This window comes from Nanorana parkeri, unplaced genomic scaffold (assembly GCF_000935625.1).
Source record: "Nanorana parkeri isolate BGI_ZX_2015 unplaced genomic scaffold, ASM93562v1 scaffold15, whole genome shotgun sequence".
Taxonomy (NCBI): domain Eukaryota; kingdom Metazoa; phylum Chordata; class Amphibia; order Anura; family Dicroglossidae; genus Nanorana; species Nanorana parkeri.
The window spans coordinates 3,311,163-3,324,546 of NW_017306283.1; the positions used below are offsets into that span (position 1 = coordinate 3,311,163).

General features: G+C 44.3%; 1 protein-coding gene and 1 long non-coding RNA gene across 2 annotated transcripts in view; one reads left to right on the top strand and one right to left on the bottom strand.

The window, feature by feature from the left end:
- LOC108788976 overlaps window positions 1-10,234 on the top strand; it is a 28,337-nt gene extending 18,103 nt beyond the window's left edge. The window contains exons 3-4 of the long non-coding RNA XR_001941368.1: window positions 8,625-8,641; window positions 10,160-10,234. This is a non-coding gene — a long non-coding RNA (uncharacterized LOC108788976). The remainder of the gene's footprint in view (window positions 1-8,624; window positions 8,642-10,159) is intronic.
- MYC (v-myc avian myelocytomatosis viral oncogene homolog) lies at window positions 9,881-13,042 on the bottom strand. Its single transcript, XM_018558881.1, has 4 exons — window positions 13,012-13,042; window positions 11,181-11,888; window positions 10,157-10,736; window positions 9,881-10,114 (listed from the first exon to the last, which is right to left on the bottom strand). The coding sequence occupies exons 2-3, from the start codon at window positions 11,866-11,868 to the stop codon at window positions 10,171-10,173; spliced, it is 1,254 nt and encodes a 417-aa protein (XP_018414383.1). The 5' UTR covers window positions 11,869-11,888; window positions 13,012-13,042; the 3' UTR covers window positions 9,881-10,114; window positions 10,157-10,170.
- Window positions 13,043-13,384: the final 342 nt, after the last annotated feature.

A 13,384-nucleotide genomic window follows, 5' to 3' on the forward strand; every position in this document is an offset into this window, starting at 1 on the left:
GGGGGGTGCTGCTGATAGTGCAGGGGAAGGGGTGGTGGGGGTGCTGTTGATAGTGCTGGGGAAGGGGTGGTGGGGGTGCTGTTGATAGTGCAGAGGCAGATGCATGATGGGATTTGTAGCTTCACCACAGCTGGAGAGCCAAAATTTTCCTACCCCTGGCCTAGGGGGTGGAACTGCCAGCAATAACACCAGTGGCACTTTCTCATGAACAAAGTTGACCCACGTTTGATGTGCATTTGCGATGCAAGCCTGATACAAGCGGCGGGCTCACGGGTGGACTGAAGGGAAGGACGGAGTTCAGCTTTATGGTTGGAGAAAATAGGTTAAAGGTGAAGTTTTCCTTTAAGGAGAGCTGATGGTTTCATCACGAAGGCAGGATGGTACATGTGAAGTGTAAGCATCCACGCCGTCTTCAGAGAGAGGTCCTGTCTGATCCTGCCCTCTAATAGGTCACACCCAAAATGTCAAAAACACTGGGAAACAAATTCTCATAAGCCTCATTGGCTGATGTCACCCATCCAGCGCGGGAACCACACGGAGCGTTACCCCCGAGTGCTGACAACGCCTGACTCACCCAATATAAATACTGCAAAGTAATGCTTCTCATGCAATTACTGCATGCGAGAAGTTCATGTACCACCCGTGGCCCGGGACTGACGTCGTCTTCTTTATTAATTGTTTTATGGCGCCAACATATTCCGTAGCGCCGTACACAAATCCAATTAAGAGTCTTTTGCTGGATTGTGTCCCAGATCCCGCCGTGCATTGTGGTCCACACGGGTAAGAAAGGTGACCCCGGCTGGCCATACGCTATACAACCCGATGGCACAATCTCCTTTAGACCTACCGTCATCTATGTTTGTCCTCATGTTAGATAGATAAACCTAAAGGAGATTGTACAATCAGATTGTATAGTGTGTGGCCAGATATGTGAAGCTGACAAATGATAATCGTGGTTTTCCATAGTCTCCTATCGGCCTGCAAAATGCCATGAACACTTGATGGAAGGGAGGATGGAAACGGAAGCTTACAGTGTGCTTTCAAGGAACATCTGATCCCACCAGTGAGGTTCTCTTAATGCAGCTTCCTGCGATGGGGTGGCAACAATGCGGCACTGCTCCTGAATCCAGAGCATAGTTGCCACCCTCATGTAGGCTGTGCCTGCTTCTACTACAAAGGGAGGGGAAGATGGTGCGGAGGGGGCGGCGATAAGCATTGTCTGCTGATCCTGAACAACACAGACGATGGGATTTTCTGCAATAGTCCTGTTTATCCCCGGTTACCTCCCACCTGTTCACCTGTTTGGTGATTGCGAGACAGCATGTGGGGCCAAAGATCCAGCCATCTTTGTGAACATGAAAATACCTCCAACCTCCCTGAGGAAGCACATACAGCTGCGAAACGCGTCGGAGATGGGGCCCACAGTGGATCATACAACTATTACAGAAATCAGGACTCAAGGAGTCCATGTTATACTAATGAATTATATATATATATGTACACATGTATGGGCACCAAAAGGAGGTAGCTTGATTTCAATGTAACATTGTATCATGACATTTTAATTGTAACCAAGTCTTTATGTATTAAATATACGTTTATACAAAACCATGTATGTTTGATGGACGTCTTGTATGGTTTGGACACTTTTAAAGCCCCGCTTTTCTTTTCTTGTATACAATTCCAATTGGGGGTGTGGTGCCCATCCCTAATGGTTCAATTTAATTCCTATGCTTTAAACGATAAGCATTGTCACTGCTGTAGCCTGTCAATCAGCACCTGGCCACACCTAGTCCCGCCCGTGGCTTTCTAGACTGCCTATATTATTGAACTCTGCACTGGAGCTTTTACATGCATGACGACACGTCAGTGACTTGCACTGATGTGCATCTTAACACATGCATTGAGATGAGTTTCCATTGTTTTTTATAGAACACGCGTCATGCAAACTCCTGCACAGAGCCTCCCATGCTCACCGCGGACGCCCGTCCATGATACAATGCTCAGTAATTGGATATTTTAAGTGTGCTGAACCAATAAATCTGATTGTGAAAACAGTGAATTCTGAGGATTTCCGTATCACAGTATGGTGAGAAGAATCTGCACAGTCCGTGTACACTGCGGTCATGGCGCTCGGTTCATATAACGTCCCCGTTCGCCATTTCTCACAACGCTGTAGACGTTGTATGTATGGTCAGCCGGCCAGACATGGAGAGCTCTCTGTGGTGATGTCATGTGCCGGATTCTGGCAGATCTACAAATGCTGAGCCCGGCCTTGTGAAAATGAGGCTTTTTTAGGCTCTTCCTGAAATGTAACCGGAGCAAATACTGCCGGCATGGAGGTCGGGTGAAAACATTTCCACTTTGCTGCTTTGGCGTCCTTCACATCTATCTAAACCTTGAGGATTGTACTGCTGGGTGAATGTTAAATCAGCTCTAGAGTTCAACTCTGCTAGACCCGTGTTATTTACTTCTAAAAGACCAATCTATCCCGAGGGAAATACATTGAAAGATACTTCCATTGTCCACATACTTCCATTGTCCACATACTTCCCTTATTCACATACTTCCCTTATTCACATACTCCCCTTATTCACATTCTCCCCTTATTCACATACTTCCCTTATTCACATACTGCCAGTGTTCACATACCTCCCGTGTTCACATACTTCAGTGTCCACATACCTCCCCTGTTCATATACTTCCCTTATTCACATACTGCCAGTGTTCACATACCTTACTTATTCACATACTTCCAGTGTTTACATACTTCCAGTAATCACATGCTTCCAGTGTTCACATACTTCCAGTGTTCACATACTTCCTTAATTCACATACTTCCAGTGTTCACATACCTCCCTTATTCACATACTTTCAGTGTTCACATACTTCCAGTGTTCACATACTTCCAGTGCCTACATACTTCCCTTATTCACATACTTCCCTAATTCACATACTTCCCTTATTTACATACTTCCCTTATTTACATACTTCCAGTGTTTACATACTTCCCTTATTCACATACTTCCAGTGTTTACATACTTCCCTTTATTCACATACTTCCAGTGTTCACATACTTCCAGTGCCCACATACTTCCCTAATTCACATACTTCCCTTATTCACATACTGCCAGTGTTCACATACCTTACTTATTCACATACTTCCAGTGTTTACATACTTCCAGTAATCACATGCTTCCAGTGTTCACATACTTCCAGTGTTCACATACTTCCTTAATTCACATACTTCCAGTGTTCACATACTTCCAGTGTTCACATACTTCCAGTGCCTACATACTTCCCTTATTTACTTACTTCCCTTATTCACATACTTCCCTTATTCACATACATCTAGTTTTCAGGCAGACACACATATTTATGAAGCTGCAACACCATTAGAGGCATTCTGGGCCATGTGTCGTGTGACACCCATATTTAGGGAACATCCTGGTGTCTGTGTCCCCGTTAGGGAGATTCACCCTGTCTGTCCTGGTGAAAGCTATCACTGAAAGTGGAAGAAAATACAAATGTTTTGGGTTGTCACCCGAACAGAAATAGATGGGAAATAGTCCTATTGGGGACATTATTTCTGCTGACCACCAGTGATTTCCTCTCACTTCCTTGTGGCTGTTGGACAGGAAATGAAGTAAAATCTCCCCAAAGTTCACAGATGGCAAAAAAGCTGACATTGGTTATGACCTCCCTTACTCCATCCAAAACAAAAAAATGCTAAAGTGGTCCCAATCAATATTACTGTATGTCATTGTAGCGTGTATACAGTCAAGTGTATGTGGAACGTTGTGTCAATAAATCTATTATTTTATAATGTAACATCACACTCCTCAGATACAAAACTTAACACATTGTCTGCTGTGTAATTCTAAATGAGGATTCACCCGATGGACCTTTTATTTCACTTTCACCCAGACCAATGACAGCTTTTACACAATATTTGAATGTGATTGAGGAAGCCGTCTGTGTTTACTTATTACAGCCAAGCTGCGCTGTCTTCAGGTCATCGCATTTGGGTTCTTGCCAAAACCGTTTAAAAATTCAAAGCTGGCTCAGACGTCAGCCTGAAGAGAACCTGTCCCTGAGAAGATGCCTACAAATTGTGGGGGGAGGTGAGAGTTGGGGGAGGGGTATAAAGGCACGTGTTTGTGATTTACGTTATCATGTGGTTATCTCTTTTTAACCAAGCCAAAGATATATACGGGGAGCTTTTTATAGTTGCATTTGTATTTGTATTTATTTATTGGATTTTGTATTTGGGTTTTTATTTTTTTCATTGGGTTTTGTATTTAATGTATTTAAATATTTATTGGGTCTTGTTTTGGGGGTTTTAGTTATTGAGTTTGATATTTATGTGTTGTTATTTTTTTAATTGGGTTTTTACTTTTATTTATTAGATTTTGTATTTGGGTTTTAACTTTTATTTATTGGGTTTAATATTTGTTTTTTTTTATTGTTTTTTACTGGGATTTGTATTTTGGGTTTTTACTTTCATTTATTCAGTTTTACATTTGGGTTTTTATTTGGTTTTATATTTGTGTTTTTTATTGGGCTTTGTATTTGGGTTTTTATTTCTTGGGTTTTGTTTTTGTATTTTTTATTGGATTGTGTATGTGGGTTTTTATTTCTTGGGTTTTGAATTTTGTGTTTTTTTTAATTTAGGGTTTATATTTGTCTTTTTTCAAATTCTTTTTATAGTTTGTTTTTATTTTTTTATTGGATTTTGTGAATGGGTTTTTTTATTAGGTTTTGTATTTGTTTTTTGTTTTTATAGTTTTTTTGTTTTACTGGTTTTGTATTTGTGTTTTTATTAGGTTTTATATTTGGCTTTTTATGGGTGCCCCAGCTCCCTCTCACAATCTAGAAATATGCAGGGATTGGTTTCTTGCATAACGAAATATTAGTCACCCTGCACAAGGAGAGACAGCAGCAGTGAGCGGTCTTTATTACAGGAGGGGGCGGAGACAAGACCAGTCACCCTGCACAAGCAGAGAGAGCAGCAGTGACCGGTCTCTATTACTCTTTATGTTTCACACGGGATGACTGCACAGATCTGGAAGGAATACACAAAGCTCACCGAGATTCCAGGTAGAATACACATGACTCTTGTACGAGGACATTATTTGCTTATCCTGGAGCTCAGCTTTAAGTTCTGATTCATCGAGCTGCAATGGCACTTAAGGTGTGCTGAATAGCCCTAAGGCATGTTAAATTGACATATGATAATACTGACTTAGTTGCCACATGGGCATGCCTAAATACCTAGATAGAGAATGGAATGTTACATCCTCCCAGTCACTTTCTCTGTCGGGAAGATTTCTGTCCTGGTGGTCATTGTCACTGGGATGGTAAAGGAGGGAGAAATCGAACATTTTGAGGTGTCACCACAACAGCAATTGAGGTGCAATCTTCCAATGTGAACATTTGCTTCTGTGACAACTAAAAAGAGGATTTCCCTCACTTTGCAGACTTTCTCTCACTTTCTGTTGTGTGTTCAGGACAGGAAGTTGAGATGTTCTTCAAGTTGCCTTACATGCTGCCTAAAGGTGGTGAGGAATGATGTCCTAGTGTGTGCACATAGGCCTGTATGATAGCCCAAGGGTCGTTGGAGTGGCGGTGGAAGGGTCGTTGGCGTGACGGTGGAAGGGTCGTTGGCGTGACGGTGGAAGGGTCGTTGGCGTGACGGTGGAAGGGTAGTTGGTCTGTATGCTCCTTCTGGGGCACTTATCTGAAGTTTCATCGTTAGGCACGGTTCGGCAAGGCACAGTGTTAGCTCTCTGCCCCACGTACGTGAATAAAATGCATAATTAAAGTTTCGTCTACATACTCTGAGCTGGCATTTTGTTCGGTGCACCGTGCAGGAGCTCTGCCCAGGTGTCTACATGGTCCTCCCTTCCAGGCGTAGAGATAAAAGGTTCCGTTTCAGAACAATCTCCACAGTCTGATTGTTGCACCTCCTGGTCTTCCAGTTAATTAGCACCTTCATGCCAGCAGTCCTGACAGTTGTGTTCCATCAATATAACAGCTAATGAAACCAGTGCCTAAGGGCAAAGCTACCCGGGGATTCCAGAAGAAAAAATACCGGCGGCAGATTGCTAAATGTGAAACAATTGAACCTTGTAGGCTAAGATGCGAGGCAGGCTGGAGTAATATACACATCAGACGTGTGCACCGCCGCAGTGACTGTCTAGTCTGCATTTGGTTATTGATAACAGGCTGTGAGGATCATAATTAGCTGTATCACTATATACATTGAGCTGTACAAACCACATGAGAATTTTAAAGGGCCAGTCTACTCAAAAAAATTATATTTCAGTTTTTGGTAAATACCAGAAAGTTAGACATTGGACAATTTCTCAGATCTTTTGGAGGAGACCCTATAAATAAGATATCTACGCTTGCGTTCCCCATTCTCCAAACCTGCTGTGCATATTATAAGGAGCCTCTACACGCCCTAGTGGATTTTATATGTATATTATATTACAGAGATTGTAACAGGAGATCCTGTAACATACAAAGGTGGACGGGAAATCCCCCATGTGGAGGAACAGAGTCTAGATTTATGGCAGGTAGGTCTTCCAGTTGGGGTTCCCATGACCTATAGTCAAAATGTCACTTTTGGATGGACTGACCCATATGGCACTCATGGACAAATGTTAAACCCATTTAAGATGGTATGGGTGGGGGGGGATGCGTTCCAACAGCTGCCTCTGGCCATTAACCTATAAAATACATGCAGCTGTCACTGTGGCTCTTCCTTTTGCCAACAGGCTGCACAGCTTAGATAAATGTCAGCCATCTCAATGTACGATGTAGGGGGGTTAGTCCTTTGTGTCCTAGTTCATTCCAGACTGTGGAGGGCTCTTAATGCATTTTTTGGGGGGCTCCGGGATAGCAGACTTTTAAGTTGGACGCTCCCCCTCACAACAGAGCCAAGCACATTACAGAATGACTTACACAGCACATATACGTAAAAATTAAGTCAAGGCAACTGGACTGGCTGTATTTTCACTGGTCATCCAACAAGCTTTATCAATTCAGAATGACTTGTACACGCATTCTCCGGGAATACAAGTCATTCTGAATTGAGAAAGCTGGTTGGATGAACAGTTAAACGTCTTCATGAAAAATACAGCCAGTCCAGTTACCTTGAGTTAATTTTACAGATACACCATGACCTGGACGAATGAGAACCTTCACAGACACTTAACAGCACATAGGAGTTGCGGCAGACAAGGTGCAATGTGTTATTACTCAGCCCAGTGGCGTAACAACCGGGGGGGGGGCGCTGGCCGCCGGGCTGTGACTGTAAGAAACTTACCTGGCCGTATCCTCAGAGCGGCGTTCGGCTCAGGGGGGGGGGCAAAATTTTGTTCTGCCCCGGGCGCCTGTTACTCTGGTTACGCCACAGACTCAGCCCCATAACCAGGTCTCTGGAGGAGGAAACTTAATTTACATGACAAGCTTCAAGTGTGAGTCAAAAACTTTGACATGGGTCCTAGCCTTCCATTACTAAAGATTGTCCAACTATTGGAGTGTTTCCCTCGCTTCCCCTCTGGTAAAAGGACGAGCAATAAAAGTTTGTACCCCTTTCACACACCGGAGAAAAAAAAAGGTGTTGACTGGCCATATATCTGTCTAGAGGTCAACGTAGGGATACAGCCCTGACACCTAGGGACGAAGCTGAAACATTTTCTATGTCCTCCCCACAAGTCGTACTGTCCTTTTTAGATGTGTGGAAGGATACAGAACTGGTATGAAGGGGAGCTTGGAAGGAGGGCTTACATCACATCCTAAGGGAATCTGGTCCAAATCGCACCTCAGAAGGCCGAATGGAGCAGATGTTGCAAACTGCTTCCAGGACAGTAAAACTGAACCTATTCAATTTCACTGCCTTGAGGTAGTATGCAGTCCATGAGCAGCAGAGATTGGTTGCTTAGATCAAAGCCGTCTCCATGGTGGTTTTGCTTTACGACTTGTTCCTTTAACACTGGACTGAAGAAACAGGAGTGTAATGTTACCTTCGATGCCTCCAGCCCCGACTACTACAGATGTCCATTTACCCAAGTCATCTTTATGGAAGCCACATGAACTTCAGATCAGCATCTGAACACGTTGGGTCATTTGGGGAAAGGCATATACCATAATCATTTGCTGCAAAAGGAAACTTGTACTGAGAAATATATACTACTTCCATGACTGATCTACACATTACAAGCATGCAGACAAAAGGCTCCTGACCTGTGTATTTGTCCCACAGGAATGCAATGGATCAACTAGAATTTTTGGAGTTCACTGCAGGCCATATCTCAAAAGGTTTCCTTTTTAAAAGGATATCAAACTTCATGGAATACTTGTCCTTTAACACAAACCTGTACTTTGCCCTCACTAGTCAATGTTCAGTATAGCCTTGTACATATGGGTTGCAGTGTGAACCCAATGAGGAGGATTTATCAAAACTGGTGCAGACAAGAGCTGGAGCAGCTTCTCTCTCATTTTCAATCCTTAACTGGAGAGAGAAGCGGATTGGTTGCCATGCACAACTGCTCCAGATTTGATACATCTCCCTCACTGTGTACAGCAAGCATTCACAACGCACCTTTTAGCTCCAGTTTGGAGAAGTTAAACCGTTCTTCATGGTAGTGGATGACCCACCTTAAAAACAAGCTGCTGGCAGACTTCGTACTACTGCAAGGTTGTTGACAGCCTGCTAGCAGCTTCTTTAAAGCGTCATTCAGCGATTCCGATATTGGGTTTAATTGGGCCAAAGGGTGCTTTAAAATGCACTTCATAGGTGTACCCATAGGTCTGACGCCTTAGAGAGGCAGCATGTACGGTCTGTACCCCTACTACAAGGTGTAGATGAACTGTGTACAGTACCTACAATGGAACTCCGTGCTTGAGCAGCCACTTTCGGTGGGGTCCCATTAAGTGGGGACCGCCTGCATAAGTTTTGGCATCTTTATGCCACTTTACATTCTTCCTGCAATGTAAACCAGGTTACGTTCCCAGTATGAGCAAAGTACAAGTCCACTTCAGGCCATGACAACAGATAGTCAAGTACATTGTTACAAGTCACACATTGAAGAACACAAGTTTTTTTTTTTTTTTTTACTGATTTTATTTTCTGAAGCTTCTTCCAAACAAGCTTGCCACATTAAAGGGTCACTATACCAGTCTGCGCTCAGCCCAATATAGTTTAAATTTAACCAAACAAGCTTTTCTTTTTATTTCTTTTTTAGGAACATTGATGAATTGTCAAACTGCCAGCATGTTATAATATCATTAAGAGAATCATTATAGAACAAACCCAAATTTTTCTTTTTAGCTTCCCCCTTCACCCGCTAAAGAACACCCAGCCTTGCCAGGCTCTTTAACAGGAAGGGAAGTTGGCTTTTTTTTCCTCCCCCCCCCCCCCTCAAGTAACCCAAATTCAAGCATTCTAATTACATGTTGGACAGCACGCCTTTCATCAGCTCTTCAGAATTAATTTTTTTATAATACCAAATCAAATAGTAGAATTATTATTATTAACCAATGACAACTTCCGTAATATAATATTTAAATATTATAACAAAACCAAAAAAAGAAAACATTTACCTAAAAGGCAGTATTGGCAGCAACAAGCAGAGGTGTTAAACTTTGCTCTCATTTTTTTTTGCCAGTTGTTAGAAGTGTACATTATAACAAAAAGTTATTTCTATAAAGATTTTGTTAAGATACCATAAAAAAACGACAGCATGTATATATTGGTTTTTCTTAAGCTATTCAGAACCAAACTTCAGGAAATCTCTTTATAAGAAAAATAAAGGTTTTAAATACAAAGATATGTAAAAACAAACAAATATTTGCGCCCCCCCTCAAGCAAATAAACAAACAAAGTTCAAATATCCCGTATACCCATTTGAATATTGAGGCAGTATTTAAGGTGCTGGCAAAAATCGAAAGACCATGCCAAGGTTGTGTAGGTTTAGCCAATCCTTTACATGCACTTGTCCAAAAAGTCTACAAGTCCTTTTTATTTGTAGGATTCAAGAAGACAACCTTGAAATAGGACTGTCACAGTTCGGTTGAAGAAGTCTTTTTTTTTTTTGAAAAGTTGCTATAGAACTTAAACAAAAAAAACCAAAAATAATAAAAAAACAAGAACAAATGAAATCACAAGCTCTTGAGCTGTTTGAGTTTCTGTTTTAATTGTTCTCTTTTGAGTTTTAACTGTTCTGTTTCCCGGACGAGCCTTCGCTCCTCTTCTTGCATGGAAATGACATATTCTGTGGCCTTTTTAAGGATAACTACTTTGGGTGCCTTTTCGTTATTGGCTACCTCGGGGATCTGGTCTCTGAGAGCGAAAAAGCTCAACTTGAGTTCGTTGCGCCTCTGGCGCTCTAGTACGTTATGTGTCCGCCTTTTGTCGTTCTCCTCGTTGTCGGACGACCGGGGGCTCGAACACTTGCGGTTGTTGCTGATCTGTTTGAGGACCCTGGTGTTGCTTTCGAGCTTGGCCCTCTTTGAGGAAGGGTAGTCCATTTTGGTGGAAGGTGGGGCGGCGTAGTTGTGTTGGTGGATGGGCACGTGACACCTCTTTAAAACCAGCGGACTGTGGTGGGGTCTGGAAGAGGATTCGGTCTTCTTCGATGCGGAGTAGCGCTTCTCTACCGTGACCACGTCGATCTCTTCTTCCTCCTCCTCATCATCATCATCGTCGTCATCATCTTGTTCCCCTTCTGTTGAAATAAGACAGTCGGGTTAGTATAACTGCACAACTAGATTACACAAAAAAAGAGCTTCAGCACCTCAACTTCAGATAACAAGGAGAACCCAAGATCCGAGACGGCACAGCATTCTTAGAAAGCAAACCTCTCTATGTAAGCTTACTCTTACTCCCAGCCCAAACCACTTTCACTGCTCGCCCCACCCACTACTGCAGTGCTGCAGAATCTACAGATAAGGACAACTTGTAGCAGCTGTGACAGATCGTTCAGTGAACGGTCTGATGAGTCTAGCCACATGCACAAGAGAAGACCACTCCCTTCATTTAGCCGGCACATGATAGAGAACCATATGGCCAAGTAGATCATGGACATAGAAAAAGTCAAAGACCATTTAAAGCCTTCTACAGTCATGAAAAGTAAACCCCTTCAATAAAAGCTTCGTAGATCGGTACTTACCGGACTCAGAACTGCTGCTGTTACTGCTAATTGGTGGAGTATCCAAAGATAGGTCTTGCTCCAAGCACTGAGAACTGCTCCTAGGAATGCTGTCATTCACAGGATACGGGAACACCACCGACGGGTCTATGCAATCGGAGCTGGGGTCGTGAAGATATTCACTGCTGGTCCTGTTGGACCCAATGGGACTGAGGTCGACCTGGCAGGAGTCGAGCTTCTGCGGGCTCTGCTGCTGCTGTTGGCTTTGGGGCTGGGAAGCAGAGTTCTCCTTCCTAGAAGCTTGGTAGGACGCCAGCTTTTCCGACACCACTTTCTCCAGCTTGGCAGCAGCAGAGAAGCCGCTCCACATACAGTCCTGGATGATGATGGACTTGACGAAAGTCTCGTCGTCCGGGTCGCAGATGAAGCTCTGGTTCACCATGTCCCCCCCCAGGAACTCCGTGACCAGCTCCAGCTGGTCGGTGGAAGGAAAGAGGTTGGAAATGCTAGATCTACGGCTGGGGGAACGCGGCGGGGTAGGCAGGAGCTCAAACTTCTTCCAGATGTCCTCGCTGGGTGCCGGAGGCTGCAGCCGGTTGTACTGCTGCTGCTGGTAGAAGTTCTCATCTTCGTCGAAGTAGAAGAACGGCTGTATGGAGTCGTAATCTAAGTCGTAGTTCCTGCTCTGGAAGTTGGCGTTGAGAGGCATGGTGCTGGCTTTACTCGGGGACCTATAAAAAGAACAGGCGGTTTAGAGAACACGTCTCTTTCCCAAGTGGAACTCTTACAATAAAAAAAAAACAAAACTCAAAATGACCCTCAGAAGTATTCAGGTGGAAAGCTAGCAGAGCAGGAAGACATTGCAGGGGGAAACTTGGAGGAACAAAGAGGCGAGTGTCAAACATAAAGCTTCAGAAAAAAGCCGGCTGAGTGAGGGGAGGAGGCATGATCACATGTAGCCCCGCAATACTACACCGGCTCCGAAGAGCCACATCCACACTAGGTAAGGCTGTATGACAGCCCACTACAGTCTACTGGGCTGACAGAGAGCCCTTATTCAGGCATTTAAATGGTAGCGTAGACAACCCAAGACAGAAGCCTCCAGTGACAGCTGTAGGTACATACCTAGACTACTACTCCCACCACCTCCTACTCTATGACAATTGCCCTCAGATCACTACACAGAACCTATAGAATGTCCAGTAGGGCGGAGATGGACGCTGATCATTGCCTAGTGCCAGAACCACCCACATCAGACCAAGACCCCCCCTCTCCTAGTGATCCAGCTACTGCTGCACAGTCCCCCTTTACTCTAACAGCTGTATTTAAATGAGGACAGAATAATGGAAACACCCCAAATACTAGCACAGCAGCTAACAGACCACCAGCATGACACTCCATCAGAACAGCACTACTACTAGTCTTCAACCTCCCTACACTGACAGCTACACCACACACAGAACAGACCACAGATTCTAACAAGAAGCCCAACAGGATCACAGATCAGTATACAAATCCACATGATCGATCCCCAACCACAATCAATAGCATACAATTCACATGATGGATCTCCAGGCATAAGCAATGCCCCAAAAAAGTACGAATTCAGAGGAGTTACCCCGCCAGCTGCAGGACTTAAAGGGGCTAGCCACTCTTCAATAGACACAGCCGTCCACCTAAGCAGCCTTAGGAGGACATCAAGGATCCAGGGGGCTCCTCCAGCCCCCCCAAAGGCATTGCCATCTTCCAGAACCAGGTCCAAACTGATCAGCAGATGACAACAGCTCAGTGACAGTATAATCCTCCCAGCGATGAAGAAGAAGAAAGCAAAAAAAGGAGGGGAGGACGCCTTACCCGGCCAATCAAGTCTCACACAATCCGCTGGATGCCTTGTAAATCCAAAAAGGAAAACCCCACTCCGCCCTCCCCAGATCCCGAGCACACACACACCGCTCTGCTGCTTTCTCCTAGCACCAAGTCCAGGCGCTGTGCTCAGAGCCGCCTTATATAGCGTCCGCTGGCAGTTCGCGCCAAATCGCGAGGTAGGGCGGGGCTTGCGTGGGCGGAGCAGGGAGAGCAGTAGTAGTGCCGGCTTAACTCATTCATGGCAGGTTGTAAACAGTGGCGAGCGCTGCCGGCTCCACTCTACTACGAGGAGCCATTCATAGTAGAAGGTCGCGTGACAGGCGGCGGATACAATGTAACAAGCGGACGGTTCTCCCCCG

Excerpts from the sequence above, each read along its gene's own strand:
- MYC (XM_018558881.1), bottom strand. The coding sequence starts at position 11,868 with ATGCCTCTCAACGCCAACTTCCAGAGCAGGAACTACGACTTAGATTAC. Across the intron at positions 10,737-11,180 it reads CAGCAGCAGTTCTGAGTCCG|AAGGGGAACAAGATGATGAC; the intron begins GTAAGTACCGAT and ends TTATTTCAACAG.